This window comes from Platalea leucorodia (genome assembly GCF_965183815.1).
Source record: "Platalea leucorodia genome assembly, chromosome: W".
Classification (NCBI taxonomy): Eukaryota; Metazoa; Chordata; class Aves; order Pelecaniformes; family Threskiornithidae; genus Platalea; species Platalea leucorodia.
The window spans coordinates 41,910,427-41,932,073 of NC_138859.1; the positions used below are offsets into that span (position 1 = coordinate 41,910,427).

Genomic DNA, 21,647 nt, shown 5'->3' on the forward strand with positions numbered 1-21,647 from the left:
TAGTGTTCATTCTTCTAAGCAAGTCATATTGCAGTTAGCGCCTTGCCTTTCATACCAACCATCACAAAACAGCATTAGACTCATTGGACTCCCTGTTAGTGTATGATCAAGCAGTTGGACAGAGCTGTAGATTATTTTAAACATGTGCATGGAGGAGCAGAGCTGCCGACTCAGCGTGGCTTATCAGTGTTAGGGTCTAGTACCGAAACAGGCATTTCTCCATACACTCTGGACCCTCCCAGCGATATCCCGGTACCGCAGGGAGGCAGGAGCCCGCAGGAGTCCACCACAGCGGTTCCAAGCTCCTTGCTCTGCCTTCTCACAGGGCGCGACCACGCGCTTGTCGCTGCAGCGCCTCACAACGGCCACCGCGTGCCGCAATGACCGAGCTGCCGCAGCCTCCACAACGCCTGTTCCGGGTCTCCCGTCCTAAACACATCTCGGTGATGGCAGTAGCACGTCCCAGTGGCAACTTCCCTCCGCTCCTCCCGTTGCCATGTGCAATCCTCAGCTACTCCCCGCCTCTAGAGACGGAGTCGCAGTAGAAGACGACTTTTCCTTGCGATAGGGCACAAATCCACACACAATGAAATCTCAGCGCCTTCTAGGCGCTTTCTAGCATCTCTTCTGCACGACAAGCACCAAATATCCGAGCGGTGGCCGACCCTTTAAACCCCACACGTGACGCGCCACATCCAGAGTCAGGTGCGCCAGAGCTCGTCCACCAAGCGCCCAAACGGCGAAACGAAAACGCGCGCTAAGCTAGAGCGGACGAACAAGCCCTTCCCCGCTCGCCCGCCGTGGCGGGCCAATCAACAGCCAGGCTGTGCCTCCTCAGAGGAAATGAGTAATAGTGAGGCAAAACACCCCCAGCAGTTCACCAGCCCGGTCAGTTTCGAATTCTACCAGTCAGCCTGGCGCCTGGCCAATAGAGCGGCAGAAGTGAAGCCGAGTTCCGCTCTGTCCCCGCCCACAGGGCAAAGTGGTTGGTGAGCGGGAACTGTTGCTCCGTGACGTCAGCGCCTGGTTCGGTGATTGGTTATGTCCGGGCGCGAAATGTAACGCGGGAAAATCTCGGGTTTGGCTTGGGTTGTGCAACAGTAGCTCTTCCTCAGGAGTCACCAGGACTGGAACTACAAGCGGGGACCAGCGCCGCTTCAGAAAGGTGTGGGGAGACTGTAGCCGTCGCAGATTTTGCGACGGTGGTAGCTGGGAAAGGGGGGGGAGGCCCCGAGAGGAGCTGCCATCTCTGGCGATAAACAGCTAAAGCAGACCTGGGGGGGTGATAAGTGGTGGTGGTGGTTGTTGCAGGATTTCTATGCCTTCCTCGCCCTGGGACGTAGACTGGGAAAGGGGAGCTGAGCCGTTGTGGAGCTTCCCCACTCCCTCTTCTGCGCTGGTGTCTGTGAGGGGGTGGCGATGGTGGAGAGGCCACCGCCGGGTCTCCCGGTGACTTTTTGCCAGGACACCCCGAAGCGCGTCCTGGTTTCTGTTATCAAAACCACCTCGATCAAACTGCTCTCTCGAGGGAGAGGCGAGGAGCCAGCACTCCCCCCGCCCGTCCCCATTAGCCCTGGCTTCAGCGACTTCATGGTTTACCCCTGGCGCTGGGGGGAGAACGCCCACAATGTGACCTTCAGCCCAGGTGGCTCCGCCGCCCCTTCATTCGTCCAACAGCCCTGTGGGGGGCCAGCCAGAGCCTGCAGCGGGGAAGAAGAGGAAGCGGGTAGCCCAGGCAGCAGTAGCAGCGGCAGCCACCTTAAGGTGAGTGTGGCCGGGACAGGCCAAGCAGCCGGGCGCGATGGGGTGAACTCCGCTGCTCCTGTGCGCGCAGCCCGGAGTCGGTGGGGTGGTAAGGTGCCTCGCTACGGAAAGGCAGAGACGCAAAGTTAAAGGGCGACGCGCCGAGCGCTCCTTCCCTATTCTCAGCGTCTAGCTCCTCCTGGCTACTTGAAGTGAAGTCACTTCCGATGACACCACGGCGCGCCCAACCGCATCAGGGGGGAGGGGAAAGAGGCGAGCCGCCCTTAACGGTCCCCGAGGGGTGGGATGGGGGCGGAGCCAGCTACAGAGGGATGACAGCACGCCAACGGCCGGGCATCTATGCGCTGACAACCCTCCAAAACCCTCAAAACATCAAAAACGCCCACACCCTAAAAGCTCCCTGCCCCCCAAACAAAAAACCCGTACCCCCAACCCCTCAAAAAACCCCCTGAAACCCTCCAATCCATAGAACCCCCCATAAATCCCAACCACCAAACCAAAAAAAAAAACCCTCCATGACCCCTAAACTCTGTGGATCCCACTCCCCCAAAGTGCCCCAAACCGGAACCCCCCAAAAACCCACCCCATACAGAAAAACCTAAACCGCTAAATACAAGAAACCCTGAAACCTCTAACCCCCCTGAATGCTCACACTCCCTCCAAAAGCCCCAACCATGCACAATGTCCCAAACCCCATAAGCCCCCCCACCCAAAACCACCCCAAACCCCTGGATACCCCCCCCCCCCCCGCAAAAAATAAAGCCCCAAATGCAAAAAAAAAAAAACCCAAAGCCCCAAACCCAACCCCCTCAACCCCTCCCCAATCCAATAAACACCCACAACCCCACCATGAACCCCCAAACTCACTCCCTGCCTCCCAAGTACTTCAGAACTCCCAAAACTGGTAAATCGTATCTAAACCCGAAAAACCCACAAATTACAACTGCCCCAACCCCTGCTGCCCAAAACGCCTCAACCCTGCCAAAACCCCAACAAAATATCCAAACCCCCTGTAAAAAGCCCAAACCAATAAACTCCCCCCCAAACTTAGACCCACCCAATATACCCCCCAACCCAGTAAACCCACCCCTCTAAACACAAAAGCTTCCCTCAACCACAGAACCAGAAAAATCCCCAAAATGAGCTGAAAGAAAAATGCTCCAACCCAGCACTCCAAACCGGGAGAAGGCAACCCCCTCAAAACACACCATACAAAAAAGCGTGCTGAACCCTGAGGCAACTACACTCCCCAAAACACACCATATGGAAAAAGCATGCACACCCCAGCCCCCTCAACCCCAAGAAGGCAAATGCTCTCCCCAAACTGTGCTGCATGAAAAAGCATGCCACTCCCACCTCTTCCTCCCCCCCCATCCTTGTGTTGGCATTCCACCCCCTAAATGTGCAACATGAAAAGCACACCAACCCAAGACCCCAAACCCCAAGAAGGTACCCCCCTCAAAATGCACCACACTAAAAAAAAAAAAGTACCAAAGCAAGCCCTCTAAATCCTGAACATCAAACCCTCTCCCCAAAATGCATCACACAAAAAGACGCTCCAAACCCAGCCCCTCAAACTTCAAGGCAACAACCTCACTCCTCAAAAAGCACCATGAAAGAAACGCTCCAGCTCCCCCCAAAATGTGCTACACAAAAAGTGCCAAACCCAGCCCTCCCCCAACCCCAAAAAGACACCCTCATCCCTAGAATGTGCCATGCAAAAAGACGTACCGACCCCAGCCCCCTGAACCCTGAGAAGGCAACCGCCACAAAACTCCCCACAGGAAAAAGCATGCCAAACCCAGCCCTCCCAAACCCCAAGAAGGCAACCACCTGCACCATAACACACTACACAAAAAAGTGCAGCAAATACAGCCCCCCAAAATCTCAGGAAGGCACGCTCACCCCCAGAATGCGTCACATGAAAAAGTGTACCAACCCCAGCCCACCGAACCCTTAAAAGGCAGCCCCCCCAAAAAATGCACCACAGGAAAAAGCACTCTAAACGCAGCCCCCCAAACCCCAAGAAGGCAACCTTCTGCCCAAAAATGCACCACGTGAAAAAGTACACCAAACCCTGCTCTCCGAACTCCAAGAAGGCACCCCCCCCAACACATGCCACACAAAAAGATGCGCCCAGCCCCCCGAAAACAGAAAAGGCAGCACCTCTCCCTAAAACGCACCATAAGACACACCAACCGCAGCCTCTCAAACACCAAGAAGGCACTCTCACCCCACAAAATGCACCACAGGAAAAAGCATGCCAAACCCAGCCCCTGGAACCCCAAGAAGGCAACCTCCAGCCCCAAAACGTGCCATGTGAAAAAGTGCACCTGAGACCAGCCCCCTGAACCCTGAGAACACAACCAATGGCCCCACAACACACTACATGAAAAAGTGCAACAAACATAGACCCCCTGAACCCCAAGAAGGCAAACTTCCGCCCAAAAATGTTCCACATGAGAAAGTGTGCCAAATCCAGTCCCCCAAACGACAAGAAGGCAACCTTCCACTCCAAAATGTGCCACAGGAAAAAGCACACCAGCCCCAGCCCCTCAAACCCCGAGAAGGCAACCGCTCCCAAAAACACGCCACAGGAAAAGGTGCTCTGAATATAGCCCCCCCAAATCCTGAGAAGGCAACCTCCTGCCCCAAAATGCACCACATGAAAAAGTGCGCCAAACCCTGCTCTCCGAACCGCAGGAAGGCAACCCCCCCAAAACACGCCACGCAAAAAGGTACGCCAAGCCCAGCCCCCCCGAACCTCGTGAAGGCAACCTTCTGCCCCAAAATGTCACATAAATAGTGTGCCAAACCAAGTTCCCCAAACCCCCTAGAAAGCAATCCCTATCCAAAATGCACCACACAAAAAAGCACACCAAATATAGCCCCCCAAAATCTGGGAAGGAACCCCCCCCACCAAATCAAGCCACACAAAAAAGCACCAGTCCTAGCCCATTGAACCCTGAGATGGCAACTCCACAACTGAAAGTGCATCACATGAAAAAGTATGCTAACCCCGGTCCCCCAAACCCTGAGAAGGCAACCTCCTGCCCCAAAATGAGCCACAGGAAAAAGCATGCCAACCCCAGCCCCCCAAACCCCAAGAATGTACCCCCTCCAAATGTGCCAAATGAAAAAGTGTGACAAACCAAGCCCGCCAAACCCTGAGAAGGCAAACTCCCACCCCAAGATATGCCACAATAAAAAGCGTGCCAAAACCAGCCCCCCGAATCACCAAAATGGAAAAAAAAAAACCTAAAATGCAGCAAATGAAAAGACTAGCCACACCTAGCCCCCCAAACCCCAAGAAGGCAACCCCCCCCCCCCCCAAAATGTGTCACGCTAAACAATGCACCAAACCCAGTCCTTTGAATCCTGAAAAGGAATCCCTCTCCCCAAAACATCACGCAAAAAGATGCTCCAAACCCAGCCCCTTGAACACTTGGGAAGGCAACACCACCACCCCCAAAACAAAAACTTGCCGTGAATAAAGATGCCAACCCCAGCCCCCCAAATCCCAAGTAGGCAACTCCCCCCCACACCAAAACACACCACACAAAAAGACGCACCAAACCCAGCCTCTGCCGAACCCTGAGAAGACAACCACACTCCCCAAAATGTGCCACATGAAAAAGCATGCCAAGTCCAGCCCCCTGAACCCTGAGAAGGTAACACCTCTCCCCAAAATGTGCCACATGAGAAAGCGCATCAAATCCAGCCCCCCAAACTTTGGGAAGAACACCTCCCCCCCCCCAACAAGCCACATGAAAAAAGCACCAAACCCAGCCTCCTGAACCTCAAGAAGTCAACCCCCTTCTAAAATGTGCCACACGAAAAGACACGCCATACCCAGCCCCTCGAACACCGAGAAGGCAACCTCCTGTCCCAAAACGCACTACATGAAAAAGTGCGCCAACCCAGCCCCCCAAACCCTGGAAAAATCTCCCAAAACATGCCAAATAAAAAAAACATGCTAAACCCAGCCACCCAGCGCACCAAACGTTAAAAAAAACAAAACACCTAAAATGTGCCAAATGAAAAACATGCCAAACCTAGCCCCCCAAAATGCACCAAATGAAGAACATGCTAACAGCAGCCTCCCCAACCAAGAAACGTCCCAAAACTGCAACATGCCAAACCCTGCTCCATTCAACAAGCAAACCAAAAATTCCCTGAAATGTGCCAAAACAAAACCATACCAAACCTAGCCCCCCCAAACCACTGAACTAAAAAACTCCCAAAGCACACCAAAAGAAAAATGTGCCAAAGCTATCTCCCTCAACCATATAACCCACAAAAAAAATCCCAAACCATGTCAAAAGTAAAAAATGCCAAAACAAGTCCTCTGAGACATCAAACCATTAAAAAACCCCTGAAACTCATGAAAAATCCTGAAAACCTCCCAAATTTGTACCAAACCCCCCAAAACTGCACCAAAAATAATTAGCCAAAACAAAAACGTGCCAAACCTAGCCCCTGAACTACTGAACCAAAAAAAAACCCAAGACGTACCAAAACAAAAACACGCCAAACCTCACTCCCAACCACCAGAACAAAAAAACCCAAACTCCAACCCTTCAAACCCCCTAAACCCAATATTAACCCCCCAAAACATGCCAAACCCACCCCCTCAACCATTAAACAAAAAAACCCCCAATCCATGCCAAAACAAAGCCACGCTAAACAGCCCCCCAACCACTGAACAAAAAAAAAAACCCAAAAGCACTGAAACGAAAACACGCCAAAACAAAAACCACCAAACCCAGCACCTCAAACCACTGAACCAAAAAAACCCCAAAACATGCCAAAACAAAAACATGCCAAACCAAGCCCACTGAACCACTGAACAAAAAAATCCCTAAGACGTGCAACCCCCTCCCAAAACATGTTAAACCCAGCCTCCCCCCAACCACTGAATCAAAAAGCTCCCAAAACTTGCCAAAATAAAAGCACGCCAAACCCAGTGAGGTGGTTGGGGGGAACCACCAAACCAAATAAAGCCCCCAGAATGCACCAAAACAAAAATGGGACAGAACAAAAACGTGCCAAAACAAGAATGTGCAAAACCCAGTCCTGCCAAACCCAGAACCAAAAAACCACCCAAAACATGCCAAAAGAGAAACAGCCTAAACTAAGCCAATCACCAAACCAAAAAATACCCCACAGCATGCAGAAAATGCTGAAAACATGGCAAAACACGCTAAGCCTCCCAAAACCACACCAAAACAAAACCATGCCAAATCCAGCCCTCCAACCATCAAACAAAAAAAAAAAACCCAAACCCCAATGCTGAGTCCCCCAAACACAATATTAATCCCCCCCAAACATGTCAAAACAAAACTGTGCCTAACCCAGCGCTCCAAACCACTGATCCAAAAAAACCCCCAAAATGCACCAAAACAAAAACCACACCAAACCTAGCAACTCCAGCCACCAAACCAAAAAACTCCCAAAACATGCTGAAACTAACTTACAAACCCAGCCCTCAATCACAAAACCCCCCAAAAAACCCAAACCCAACAAAACCACACCAAACCAGACATGCCAAACCCAGCCCCTGCAACAACCAAACCACCTCCCCAAAACATGCCAAACTAAACAAAACAGGCCAAACCCAGCACCCCCTATTAACAAACAAACAAAAAAATCCCCAAACAGAACATTATGATTATTATAGAACAGAATTTATGATTAGAATGGCACAGGATTTCTGTAAGCAGAATAGTACAACCTATAAGTAGCATAACACATACTTTATAATACAACTTAACTTATAATTTCTAATCACCTGGACCCTCTGCAGATCAGGTTGGATCTTAATACATGGTTTGCTGTATCAATACAAAAATCATAATCTAGACTTGAAAATCATACAAAAGAATACGAGTCACTCAGTCCTCGGAGGAAGCAGACAACAGTGGAGGCATCCCTGGCCACCAGGGGGTCACGGGTCTCACTGTCCAGCAGCAGTTCCAGTCCAAGTTCCCAAACAGGACTTGTAACTGCTTGATTTTATATACAGTGCTCTGTGTGCTGCTACACTTCCCTGTTCTGTGATGGGGTCATCAACAACATCTCATTGGCTGAGTGCCTGGGACCTTCAAGGCCTGTAAGGAAGGGAGTAATCAGCCTGGCGCCCAGGGATCTTGAGGCCAGTAGGGAGGGGAATAAGAAATCTGTTTGGTTTGTCTACTTGGTTGTTGTGATTTAACCCCAGCCAGCAACTAAGCACCACACAGCCGCTCACTTACTCCCCCCAATGGGAGGGGGGAGAGAATCGGAAGGGTAAAAGTAAGAAAACTTGTGGGTTGAGATAAAGACAGTTTAATAGGTAAATCAAAAGCCGTGCGCACAAGCAAAGCAAAACAAAGGAAGGAATTCATTCACTACTTCCTATCAGCAGGCAGGTGTTCAGCCATCTCCAGGAAAGCAGGGCTCCATCACGCATAACAGTTACTTGGGAAGACAAAGGCCATCACGCCAAATGTCCCCCCCCTTCCTTCTTCTTCCCCCAGCTTATATACTGAGCATGATGTCATATGGTATGGAATAGCCCCTTGGCCAGTCTGGGTCAGCTGTCCTGGCTGTGCTCCCTCCCAGCTTCTTGTGCACCTGGCAGAGCATGGGAAGCTGAAAAGTCCTTGACTGGTGTAAGCACTACTTAGCCCCTACTTAGCAACAACTAAAACATCAGTGTGTTATCAACATTATTCTCATGCTAAATCCAAAGCACAGCACTATGCCAGCTACTAGGAAGAAAATTAACTCTATCCCAGCTGAAACCAGGACAGTATCCACCCCTTATTCCATACCATTTACGTCATGCTCAGGTCCCACGCTATCCAGTACATCCTCATTAACCACCCCCCCCTTCCCATCCTTTGATACAATACACTGCTATCATTCCCTTAGTCTATGGACCACCCACCACACACTTTGAGGTGCTCCAGCATGACCTCATGCACAGCCACTGATGCTTCAAGGTGTACCTGCTGCAGCACGGACTTATCCTTGGGCCACAATCCCTTCAGAGGTATACCTGCTGTGGCACAGACATAACCATGGCCACAGACGCTTCGAGACATACCTGCTCTAGCTTGGGCTTATCCATGTCCACAGACGTGGTGTCCTGCTCGTGCGTGGACTCATGCACAGGTCACAGTCCCTTCGACTCGAGTTCACACAGCAGTTCCAGCCTGTCCAGTACAGCAGCACAGAAACAGCAGAGATGCCCTGGTCATCTGCCAGCCCAGGTGCATGGCCATTGCTGTTATCAAAATGTTCCCAGGCACAGCAGAGTAAGATGATAAGCAGTACAGCAAGCAGCAAAAGCAAAAAGCAGCCACTAAGAAGCACTAGACTCTAATATACAGTAAGGCAAGGAAGCCCCATGGCAAGCACAGGAGCCTGACAGTTAACAGCTAAACAGCAATTAGAGCTATAAATTTGGTCACAAACACATGAAAAAAACCCAAAACGTGCCACCTCACCCCAAACAACACAACCCCCCCCCGTGCCAAACCTAGCCCTGCCAACCAGAGAACCACCCACCCCCAAAACAAGCCAAACCAAAACCACGCCAAACATAGCTTCCTGAACCACTGAACAAAAAACCCCATCCAAAATACACCAAATCAAAATCATGTCAAACCCAGTCCCACGAACCACTGAATGGAAAAAAAATGCAAAAAATCACCCAAAACATGCCAAATGCAGCCCCCCCAAATACCAAACAAAAAACCCCAAAACCAAAACAAATATGCCAAAACAAAAATATGCCAAACCCAGCCCCCCCAAAAGCCCAGAACCAAACAAAAACAGATAACCAATATCCTGGAACCAAAGAGAATGAGAGATCCGATAGCCCAGAGCCAAAATAAACCAAACCACCCAAATGCTTGGAACTTAAAAAACAGTGAACCCGAAGGTCAGAACCAAAAAGACCCAGATGATCCAAAAGCCTAGAACCCAAAATCCCAGACAAACCAAAAGCCCAGAAATAGGAACAAGCAAGCAACCAACCCAGATGACCCAAAAGCCCGGAACCGTAAAAAAAACAGTGAACCCAAAAGCCCCAAATCAAGAAAAACATGAAATCCCAAAAGCCTGGATCAAAAAAAACCCCAAATGACCCAAAAGCCTGGAAACAAACAAAAAAAAAAACAACCCAAAACAAACACCCCAAAAGCCTGGAACTGACACTCCTCCTCCCCTCAACCAGATGACCCAAAAGCCCAGAACCAAAAACACCCTAGAAAAAAATCCCCAAACCCCCCAGGACCAAAAAATATTCCCAAACCCTCCCGGATCAAAAAAAGTTCCCTAAACCCAGTAGGATAAAAAAAAAATTCCCAGAACAGCCCCCAGCACCAAAAAAAATCCCCAGAACAACCCCCAGGACAAAAAAACCCTACCCCAGAACCCCCAAAGCCCTAGAAACCCAAACCCCAGAACCCCAAAACTAAAAGCCTGGAACCAAACAAAAAACCCAGACAACCCAAAAGCCCCAAACCAAGAAAAACCCAAAAACCCTGAATCAAAACCAAGAAACCCAGGCGCCCCAAAAGCCCAAACAAAAAAAAAATCCCAGATGACCCAAAAGCCCAGAACCCAACAGTCTCAAAACCCCAGAACCCCAAAATCCCAAAACTCCAGGTCTGAGAATCCCCAAACTAAAGAACCCAAAACCCTTGGAATCCAAAACCCTCGGAATCCAAAACCCTCAAAATTCAAGATCCAAAAAAAACCCCGCAAAACTCCCAGACCCAAAATAAACCCCAACCCTATGCTAGAGCAGGTGGATATGCCCTAAAGGAAGCTGCAGCCCATGGAGAGCTTATGCTGGAGAAGCTCCTGGCAGGAACTGTGGCCTGTGGAGAGGAGCCCACACAGGAGCAAGTTTTCTGGCAGGCCCTATGGCCCCATGGCCCCACTGGGGACCCACTCTGGAGCAGTCTTTTCCTGGTGGTCTGTATCCCATGCTGGAGGAGCTCTTGAAGAACTGTAGCCTGTGGGAAGGAACCATGTTGGAGAATCAGAGAATCATAGAACAGCCCAGGTTGGAAGGGACCTCAAAAGATCATCTGGTCCAACCTTTTGTGGGAAAGGGAGCCTAGATGATATTGTTTAGCACCCTGTCCAGTCGCGTCTTGAATACCTCCAGTGATGGGGACTCTGCCATGCCCCCGGGGATGTTATTCCAGTGATTGATTGTTCTCACTGTAAAAAATTTCTCTTATGTCAAGATGAAACCTCTCCTGGTGCAACTTGTACCTGTTGCCCCTTGTCTTGTCTATGGGGTTCCTTGTGAAGAGAGAGCCTCTGTCCTCTTTAGCCGCCCTTTAAGTACTGGAATACTGTGAGGAGGTCCCCCCTGAGCCTTCTCTTCTCCAGGGAGAAAAGACCTAACTCCTCCAGTCTTTCCTCATAGGGCAGGTTCTCCAGCCCTTTGATCATCTCTGTGGCCCTCCTTTGGACCCTCTCCAGTCTGTCTGCATCTTTCTTGAATTGTGGGGACCAGAACTGGACACAGTACTGCAGGTGCAGCTTGACAAGGGCTGAGTAGAATGGGATGATCACGTCTCTATCTCTGCTAGTAATGTCCCTCCAGATGCAGCCCAGGATCTGATTTGCCTTTGTTGCTGCAGCAAAGCGTTGCTGACTCATGTTCAGCTTGTTGTCCACCAGGACCCCCAGGTCCCTTTCAACAAAGCTGCTCCCCAGCCACACAAATCCTAGCCAGTACTGGGGTCTCTGGTTATTCTGACCCAGGTGCAGGATTTTGCATTTGTCTGTTAAACTTCATACAGTTCATGCTAGCCCACTCTTCCAGCCTGTCCAGGTCTCTCTGTAAGATGGCTCTCTTCTGACATGTTCACCTTACCACCCAGTTTGGTGTCATCAGAAAACTTGGTGAGGGTGCTTTCAATCCTATTGTCCAGATAATTTATGAAGATGTTGAACAGTGTGGGGCCCAGTATCAATCCCTGGGGGACCCCACTTGTGACAGGCTGCCAGCCTGAGTAAAAAACATTGATCACCACCCTCTGAGGGCGGCCTGTTAGCCTGTTAACCTCCTTCAGTGGCTTCAACACCTTGCCATGTGGGACTCCACACAGCAGCTTTCCACTTCCGATGGTTTCCTACCACATGACAGGATCCATCAGTAAACAGAGCATAATGCCTTTCATCTTCTGATAACTCATTGTATGATGGTGCCTCTTGGGCATGAGCCACCTCCTCAGGTAATGCTCCAAAATCTCTGCCTTCTGGCCAGTCCATGATCTCTTTCAGGATTCCTGGGCATTTGGGTTTCCCCAGTTGAGCTCGCTGCATGATCAACGCTACCCACTTACTCTGTGTAGCGCTGGTTGCGTGATGTGTAGAGAGGATGTTTCCTTTGAACATCCAGCGTAGCACAGGCAATTGTGGTGCCAAGAGGAGATGTGCTTCTGTACCAACAACTTCTGAAGCAGCTCGAACCTCCTGATATGCTGCTAGTATCTCTTTTTCAGTTAGGGTGTAGTGGGCTTCTGATCCTCAATGCCCCCGGCTCCAAAACCCTAGAGGTCGACCTTGAGTTTTTCCTGGTGTTTTCTGCCAGAGGCTCCAGGTGAGACCATGCTCCCCAGCTGCAGTGTAGAGCACATTTTGCACAGCTGGTCCTGTCCGGACAAGCCCAAGAGCTACCTCATGAGCTATCTCCAGTTTGATCTGCTTGAAGGCTTGTTGTTGCACAAGGCCCCACTCAAAATAGTTCTTCTTTTGGGTTACTCGATAGAGAGGTCTCACAAGCTGACTATAACCTGGAATGTGCATTCTCCAGAAACCCATAAGGCCTAGGAAAGCTTGTGAGTGCTCTCTAGCCCGGCTAGCTCAGTCGGTAGAGCATGAGACTCAATCTCAGGGTTGTGGGTTTGTGCCCCACATTGGGTGCCAAAAAGGACTGTGGGTGATTGATCTTGGCTGGACGCCAGGTGCCTACCAAGCCGCTCTATCAATTCCCTTCCTCAGCTGAACAGGGGGAGAAAAATATGACGAAAGGCTTGTGGGTGGAGATAAGGACAGGGAGATCACTTGGTAATTTCTGTCACAGGCAAAATAGACTTGACTCAGGGAAATTAGTTTAATTTATTACCAATCAAATCAGCATAGGGTAATGAGAAAATAAACACTAAATCTTAAAACACCTTCCCCTTACCCCTCCCTTCTTCCCAGGCTCAGCTTCACTCCCGATTTTCTCTGCTTCCTCCCCCCGAGCAGCACGGGGGACAGGGAATGGGGGTTGGGATCAGTTTATCACATGTTGTCTCTGCCATTCCTTCCTCCTCACACTCTTCCCCTGCTCCAGCGTGGGGTCCCTCCCACAGGAGACAGTCCTCCACGGGCTTCTCCAGTGTGGGTCCTTCCCATGGGCTGCAGTTCTTCACAAACTGCTCCAGCATGGGTCCTTTCCACTTGTCTTTTCCATGGGGTGCAGTCCTTCAGGAACAGACTGCTCCAGCTTGGGTCCCCCACGAGGTCACAAGTCCTGCCAGCAAACCTGCTCCAGCATGGGCTTCTCTCTCCGGGGTCACAGGTCTTGCCAGGAGCCTCCTCCAGTGCAGGCTCTCCATGGGGTCACAGCCTCCTTCGGGCGCATCCACCTGTTCTGGCGTGGGGTCCTCCACAGGCTGCAGGTGGATATATGCTCCACTGTTAACTTCCATAGGCTGCAGGGGGACAACCTGCCCCACCATGGTCTTCTGCAGGGGCTGCAGGGGAATCTCTGCTTTGGCACCTGGAGCACCTCTTCCCCCTCCTTCTTCACTGACCTTGGTGTCTGCATAGTTGTTCCTCTCACATATTCTCACTCCTCTCTCCAGCTGCTGTTGCACAGGGTTTTTTTCCCCTTCTTAAATATGTTATCACAGAGGTGCTACCACTGTTGCTGATTGGCTCAGCTTTGGCCAGTGGTGGGTCCATCTTGGAGCCGGCTGGCATTGGCTCTATTGGATACAGGGGAAGCTTCTGGCAGCTTCTCACAGAAGCCACCCCTGTAGCCCCCCTGCTACCAAAACCTTGCCACACAAAGTTTCTGTGATTCCTATGACATCATAACTCTCAGACTGGGCATGGAGCTCCAGTTCCTCCTGTTTGTTCCCCAGATTACTTGCATTTTTATACATGCACTTGAGGTGGCTGGACTTAGGGTTCTTGCCTTTGGAGAGGGTTGGGGAGCATTCCTCACTACTCCGGTAGATGGGCTCATCCACCCTGTTGCTTATGGATATACAGGTGTCACAGCTTTGGACCCCACCCCCCAAGTTCGTTATTTTAAAGCACAATTCACTAAGTCAGCCAATCTGCTAGGGAAGATTCCCTTGCCTCTTCTAGATAGGTGGATCCTATCTCTCCCCAATAGGCTGTATTTGTTGAAGGATGTCCCATGATTGTAGAAAGCAAAGCCCTGAGGCAATGACACCAGCCACAAAGCCAGGTATAGATCTGCATGATGTGTCAACTTCTGCCCACACCCCTATCCCTGACTGGCAAGACAGAGGAGAAGATCACTTGGGCCCCTGTCCCTTTCACTTGTGCCCCCAGAGCTCTGAAGTCTTGCTTGATCTTGCCCAGCTTATGCATTACCGTGTCATTGATGCCCACATGGAAAAGAAGTAGGGGATAGTAGTCTGCGCTTTTAACCAGTTGTGGCAGTCTCTCTGTGACATCCCAGATCTTGGTTCCTGGCAAGCAGCAAACTTCCCTTGACTGTATATCAGGCTGGCAGATGGGTATGCCTCCATGCCTCTCAGCAGAGAGTCACCTACTGCTAGCACTCGCCACTTCCTTTTACAGCTTTTAGTATGTGCTGCTGGTGTGGTTTCTCCTTGTGAATCTTGCTCATTGTTTTTGTCTGCTGCCAAGAGTTTGTATCTGTTGCTGGTTGATACGTACGAAGAAGGGGAGTGAAATGATACGAGTCACCAGAGACCATGGCGCCTCCTTCTCCAAGGTGTTGTCTGTTCGCTGTTGACACTATTTGTCTGGTAGTCCTTGGAGGTCAGAGTCATGAAGCCCTAGTATTTCTTCTTGCAAAGTCTCGAATAATTATCTATTTCTTGTTCCCCCTCCCTAATACAGCATAGCCTGCTGACTTCCTCCTGCAGCTTCTCCACCTGCTGCCTGAAGCATGATTTGAACTGGCTGTGGGGACAGCTGCTGACAGGAGCAGAAAAAAACCAGATGCCCCAAAAGCCCAGAATGGAAAAAAACACACAGATGCCCCAAAAGCCCAGAACTAAACAAAAAAAACAGATGATGCAAAAGCCTGAAACCAAAAGGAAAAAACAGATGACCCAAAAGGCCAGAACCAAACAAAACCACCAGATACCCCAAAAGCCAGGAACCAAAAAAAAACCCCAACCCCTACGACTCAAAAGGCTGGAACAAAAAAAAAAACCCTGTACAACCTAAAAGCCTGGAACAAAAAAAATAACCTGGACAACCCAGAAGCCTGGAAGCAAACAACCTCAAGACCCCAGAACTGCAAAATCCCAAAGCCCAAGAATCCAAAAGCCCCAAAATACAAGAATACCTCCTCCCAAAAAAACCCAGACCCAAATAAGACCCCCAGCCCCCCCCCCCCAAAAAAAACCCAGACATTAGAACCCCAAAACTAAACCACCAGAATCGAAAAATACCCGAACGACCCAAAACCCCACAGTCAAACACCCCAAACAACCCAAAACCCCGGAACTAAAAAATAAAAAACAAAAAACACCCAAGCGACCCAAAACACTGGTACCAAACACCACAAACAATCCAAGACCCCAGAACGAATAAAACCCCCAACAACCCAAGACCCCACAATGAAAAAAAAAAAACAAACTCAGATGACCCAAAAAGCAGGAACCAAAGTAAAAAAACCAACCAAACAAACCTGGAAACCCAAAAACTCATAACCAAAAAAATCCCCAACAACCCAAAGCCATGGAATGAAAAAAAAACCCCTGATGACCCAAAACCGCAGAATGAAAAAAAATCCAGATGACTCAAGACCCTGGAGTGGAAAAAAAAAACACCAAACCAGATGCCCCCAACACCCCCATATGCACACATCCACACCCCTTACCTAATCCTGACACACCCCACACTTACCCACAACCCACCACATGTACCCCACAAATGCACCCCACACAGCACCCGTGCATGCACCACACACCCCATGCACACACACCCACACTACACACTGCACATGCACACCTCCCCATGCACCACACATGCATGCACCCCCTACCCCATGCACACAACCCACCCACCCACATAACCATGCACCACACATACCATACTCACACACTGCTCTCGCCCACCACATACTGCCCACACGACATCCGCCCCACACACTGCACCCCCGTGCACATACCACAAACCATGTGCACACACGCCATGCACCTCATGTGTACCACGCACACCATGCTACACACACCTCACATATCCTGCGCACACACCCTCCACACAAAACCAACCTCCCCCATACTGCTATTTGAAGACTCCTGTGATAATATAAGCTATATTGTTGGATAGGCTTAGACTTGGTTCGCACAGTTATGCTGTTTTACCCATCTTTGGATATATAGCTCTGTAAAATAATTTTTGGGGGTAATTCTAAATGAGTTCTAATGTCTTTTTTCTTTTTCTTTTTTTTTTTTTCATAAAAGTACTTGTGGTTTCCTATGTATTACTTTAGCAGATCCTTCAATTTTATTGAGCTTATGTAAGAATACTGTGTGTGTGGTTGCTTGTGGGTTGTGTTGTGGATTTGTTTGTTTGGGGGAGGGGGGATGTTCTTTGATAAACTGCTTACATGGAAAAGTATGGCACTTCAGTTTCTTAATTATTTTAATACAGGATGGGATAAGACGTGGCCGACCAAGAGCAGACACAGTTCGTGACCTAATAAATGAAGGAGAGCATTCTTCTAGCAGAATACGTTGCAATATCTGCAACAGGGTGTTTCCACGAGAGAAATCACTACAGGCACACAAACGAACTCATACCGGTGAGTGAAGAGATTAAAAGGAAGATGTGAGTAGCTGACAAACACTTATGAAGCAGTTGGGAAGGCAAAAAAAAAACCAAACCTCAACCTGTTAATCGTAGAATCATAGAATGCTTTGGGATGGAAGGGACCTTTAAAGGTCATCTAGTCCAACCCCCCTGCAATGGGCAGGGACATCTACAACTAGATCAGGTTGCTCAGAGCCCCATCCAGCCTGGCCTTGAATGTTTCCAAGGATGGGGCATCTACCACCTCTCTGGGCAACCCGTTCCAGTGTTTCACCACCCTCATCGTGAAAAACTTTTTCTTTGTGTTTAGTCTAAATCTACCCTCCTTTAGTTTAAAACCATTACCCCTTGTCCTGTTACAGCAGGCCTTGCTAAAAAGACTATCCCCATCTTTCTTGTAGGCCCCCTTTAAGTACTGAAAGGCTACAATAAGGTCTCCCCACAGCCTTCTCTTGTCCGGGCTGAACAACCCCAGCTCTTTCAGCCTTTCCTCATAGCAGAGGCACCACATCTACCCGTCTTTTAAATACCTCCAGGGATGGGGACTCAACCACTTCCCTGGGCAGCCTGTTCCAATGCTTGACAACCCTTTCAGTGAAGAAATTTTTCCTAATATCCAACCTAAACTTCCCCTAGTGCAACTTGAGGCCATTTCCTCTCGTCCTATCGCTTGTTACTTGGGAGAAGAGACCGACCCCCACCTCGCTACAACCTCCTTTCAGGTAGTTGTAGAGAGCAATAAGGTCTCCCCTGAGCCTCCTTTTCTCCAGGCTAAACAACCCCAGTTCCCTCAGCCGCTCCTTGTAAGACGTGCTCTAGACCCTTCACCAGCTTCGTTGCCCTTCTTTGGACACGCTCCAGCACCTCAATGTCCTTCTTGTAGTGAGGGGCCCAAAACTGAACACAGTACTCGAGGTGCGGCCTCACCAGTGCCGAGTACAAGGGGATGATCACTTCCCTAGTCCTGCTGGCCACACTATTCTTGATACAAGCCAGGATGCCATTGGCCCTCTTGGCCACCTGAGCACACTGCTGGCTCATATTCAGCTGGCTGTCGACCAACACCCCCAGGTCCTGAAGCATAGCTGTAAGAGGAAAAAGTATCTGAAAAAGTATCTGATAACTTGGACAGTGTAATACATTAAAAGTGTATCATCTTAAATGTTGAGAAAAGAGTTAAAATGCTTAAAACCATTGTCCAGTTGTCTCCCTTACCATTTCCTCATTTAGAACTTGTTTTCTGGGGTGGAGGTGGTCACTTTAATTTACTGAGCTATATATATATAAAGCAGCTCTAGAAGACAACTCATTTAAGTTAAAATGTAGTGACAATTCACTCGATGTCCAACTGAGCTTGAACTGAAAGGGAGATCCTGTTTTTATACCAAATAAATACACTTTTTGTTTTCTTCATGTTCCAACAAGACTGTATTTTGTAATAAAGTATGAACTAATGTAGATACATAAAGCCTTGGCTCCTGTTGTCTCTTTTTCTAACTCAAATAAGACAAGTCTGTGGATACTAATATTAAACACCAGATTCTTCATGCCTTTTGGTCAAAAGATGTTTTCATTTCACTTGCTTGAATTAGGTGTTGAACTTGTGTATTAAACACGGACTACTTAATTGAGCAGAACTCACCTTGGTGTTGTTCTTCTGACTTAGTAAGTCAGTGTTACCTTCTTTTAGTTGTCCTTTCTGAGGAGTGGTGGCATGGCACACCTTTGCAAACTTGCCACCCAATCATACTCTCTTGAGAGACGGAGAGGAAATACCCACTATCTCCATTCCTCTTGTTGCAGTTTGCATGGGGAAGTCATTCTTGATGGTTGTCCTAAATTCTGTTGGCTTGAGTCTAGAATGAGTTTCTCTTCTTACCTCCATTTATTCATTACAACTTTTTTCAAATAGTCTAGTAAAATTCTCTAATATGATACTTCTGCAACTTTATACATCCCTATATCGTTAACCTCAGTTATTTTACCCTAGTTCAGTTTATATTAATGATAAAATGTATCTGGTTGCAACTGGAATTAAATTGTTTGCCTTTACTTTGTTCTACCTATACTATAGGATACAATATACTGTGTTTCATTCTACCTAACTACAAGTATCAGTTCTAGGACTTATCTCAGTGCTTTAGTAAAGTTTTATGTCCAAAAAAATGTTCTTAAACAAACAAACAAAACACTTTCAGCCCTCAGTCTTTCATGATACTCTCTGAAAGGCAGGATGCAGTGCTCAAAGGGAAAACATCGTCAAATTCTTCTCTTCTCTGGAACTGCCCTTTCTAATACCAAAGATGATGAGATGCTGCTAACACTGCAGAACTACAAAACTGTAGCCTTTCTGGAAATCTGGCCTCACTACTAAGTTCACACATCTGCTTACATGCTGAAGCAGAAGTTTTCAAAGGAGAACAGTGTGTAACATACTGCTTGCCACTGTCTCACTTACCAAAATGAACAGAACTAAGGATGACTCATTGCTAAGGAGTCATCTTATCTGCAGTTGCTGTAGTGCTCTGTCTGCCTCACTCAAATTCCTACTGCAGTCCAAAAAAATCTGGACAGTGACAGGGAGGAACGTCCAATCTTCTCATGGGGGGGGGGGGGGGGGGGGAAGCGAGGCCCATGATTTCTCTGAACTGCTGTCAGCCCATCCTTTTTATGCCTTCTAGAATTAATCTTGTACTGCAACATACCAGAAGCTGACTTGAGTATAGATTATTTAAATAATGTGCAAGATTAGGAATATGATAAGGCAAAAATATAATTTTGTTATTTTTCTGGGGAAAAAATGTATTATCCAGTAGCATTTAATATGTACTTTAAACATCCATTTGGGGTAAAAGTGTATGTCTGCTGTCCAGTGCACTAAGGCTTTCTGAGTAGATGCAAGTGTGAGCATATAAAAGGAGAGCTTGCTTGTGTAAGTCTCAAGCCAAGGACCACCACTGGTTAGTATGACTCTTCTATATTCAGCTTTCATAAATCTGTGTGTGTGGTTGTGGTTTTGGGTTTGGTTGGGGGTGTGCTTTTTTGTGGTTTTTTGTTTAGTTGTTTTTTTTCGTTTTGTTTTTAAAGGTGAAAGACCTTATTTGTGTGACTACCCAGACTGCGGGAAAGCCTTTGTTCAGAGTGGACAACTCAAAACTCACCAGCGTCTTCACACAGGGGAAAAGCCTTTCATCTGCTCAGAGAATGGTGAGCCCTCAGAGAATAACTTGTGGCTTTCAGAATTAGTGTCAGTCTAGTACTGGGAATGTATGCTCATGTGCCAGCGATCTATAAAAGCTTTGGATCTTAATTTTGGAGGAGCTTCTAGGGAAGGGAGAAGCCACACAGAATCTGTGCATAATCACGCAAGCTTAGATATAAGGATTGCATGCTTGATTATATAAGCCAAGTTATCAGTAATTGTATCAGTTGATACCAACGCATAAAATGATTGGGCATGTTATGGGCCTTGCGACTAGTGTGCTGTTTTCAACTGAATCCAGGTTTTTGTGGAGTAAGGAAGGTTGGATTCAGGAGCATCTTCATCCCACGAATGTTATGCTAACATGTCAGTTGACTTCTTAATGTGTTCTCCATTGGTATTTTGTGTTTTTAAGGCTGTTTAAGCAGGTTCACACATGCAAACCGTCATTGCCCCAAACACCCATATGCCCGGCTGAAGAGGGAAGAACTCACAGTCAGACTGAGTAAAAAACAGACGTCTGACAATAAAGCTGCAGCTGAGTGGCTAGCGAAGTAAGTTTCCTTATGGTGTGATCTCTCTCTAAACTTATAACACAGAGTGGCCTGAGAAAGCATTTTATTCTTAGGGGCAAAAAAAAAAAAAAAGAAAAACAATAAACAAACCCCAGCTGTTCCTTTAGTATGATTCAGCCCAGCCTTGCCTTTTGTTTAAGTGCTGACTCCTGGTTAAGACAAAGTTCCTCATGAGGCTTTCTCATCTGTTTTTCCTTCTCTACTTAAATGCTTCTCTTTGCTTGAACAACACCTGCTAATACCATGTTAGTGCTACAGTCATACTGCTGAATTTGCATCTATGTGAGGAACAACAATCGTGTATGCACAGGGAGAGCTGACTCATGGGAATACCACTTAGCAGAAAGATCTGTGTGAAAGATCAGATATCCCTTGGGCACTTCTGCACTTAAAATGCTGAATAAAGGAGGCTTCTTACAGCTTAAATAGTGCCATAAAAGGGTTGAAAGAGAAAAAACAAATGCAGTGATTAGTCATGTGCAAGACAATACTTGGAAGGTCTTTGCTAGCTTTGAATGGTAGTTCTTACATAAACTGTACATAATTTAAAAGCATTCTCCACCTCTGATGTTGTAGATACTGGGAGACTAGAGAACAGCGTGCTCCCGCTTTGAAAAGTAAAACAATCCAGAAAATGGATCAGGAACAGCAGGACCCGATGGGATATCTTCAATCGGATGAAGAGGATGATGAAGAGAAAAACAGTGCTCATTCAGCCGCTCGTCGCAGCCTCCAGGAACAGCGTGAACGCATGCATGGTGCATTGGCTCTTATTGAGCTTGCAAACCTAGCTGTGGCACCACTGTGACAGTAGCATAGGAATGGAGTCTGCCTTTACGAAATGGTGGTACTTGGTGGTTCTTAGCCAGTTAGGTCCTGGGCATAATCTAAGCACCTTATTTACTTATCACAGGCTGCTGTTCTGTAGAATTTATGAAGAATGTTGTCACCCCATAACATGGGGTGAGAGAGTTGCACTTTTTGTAAGGTAAAAGACAAATGTAAACTTTAAGTATCTTGTAAATATGGAACTGCATAATGCAGGGTGGACAAAC

General features: G+C 48.1%; 1 protein-coding gene across 1 annotated transcript; it reads left to right on the forward strand.

The window, feature by feature from the left end:
• Positions 1-1,419: 1,419 nt before the first annotated feature.
• On the forward strand, positions 1,420-21,400 carry LOC309601564 (zinc finger protein 367-like; the record flags this gene model as incomplete). The annotated part of the gene is made up of 5 exons (XM_082334628.1): positions 1,420-1,764; positions 16,657-16,807; positions 19,903-20,022; positions 20,433-20,571; positions 21,169-21,400. 5 exons carry the CDS (start codon positions 1,420-1,422, stop codon positions 21,398-21,400), a joined length of 987 nt encoding a protein of 328 aa, XP_082190754.1.
• Between the last annotated feature and the right edge of the window lie 247 nt (positions 21,401-21,647).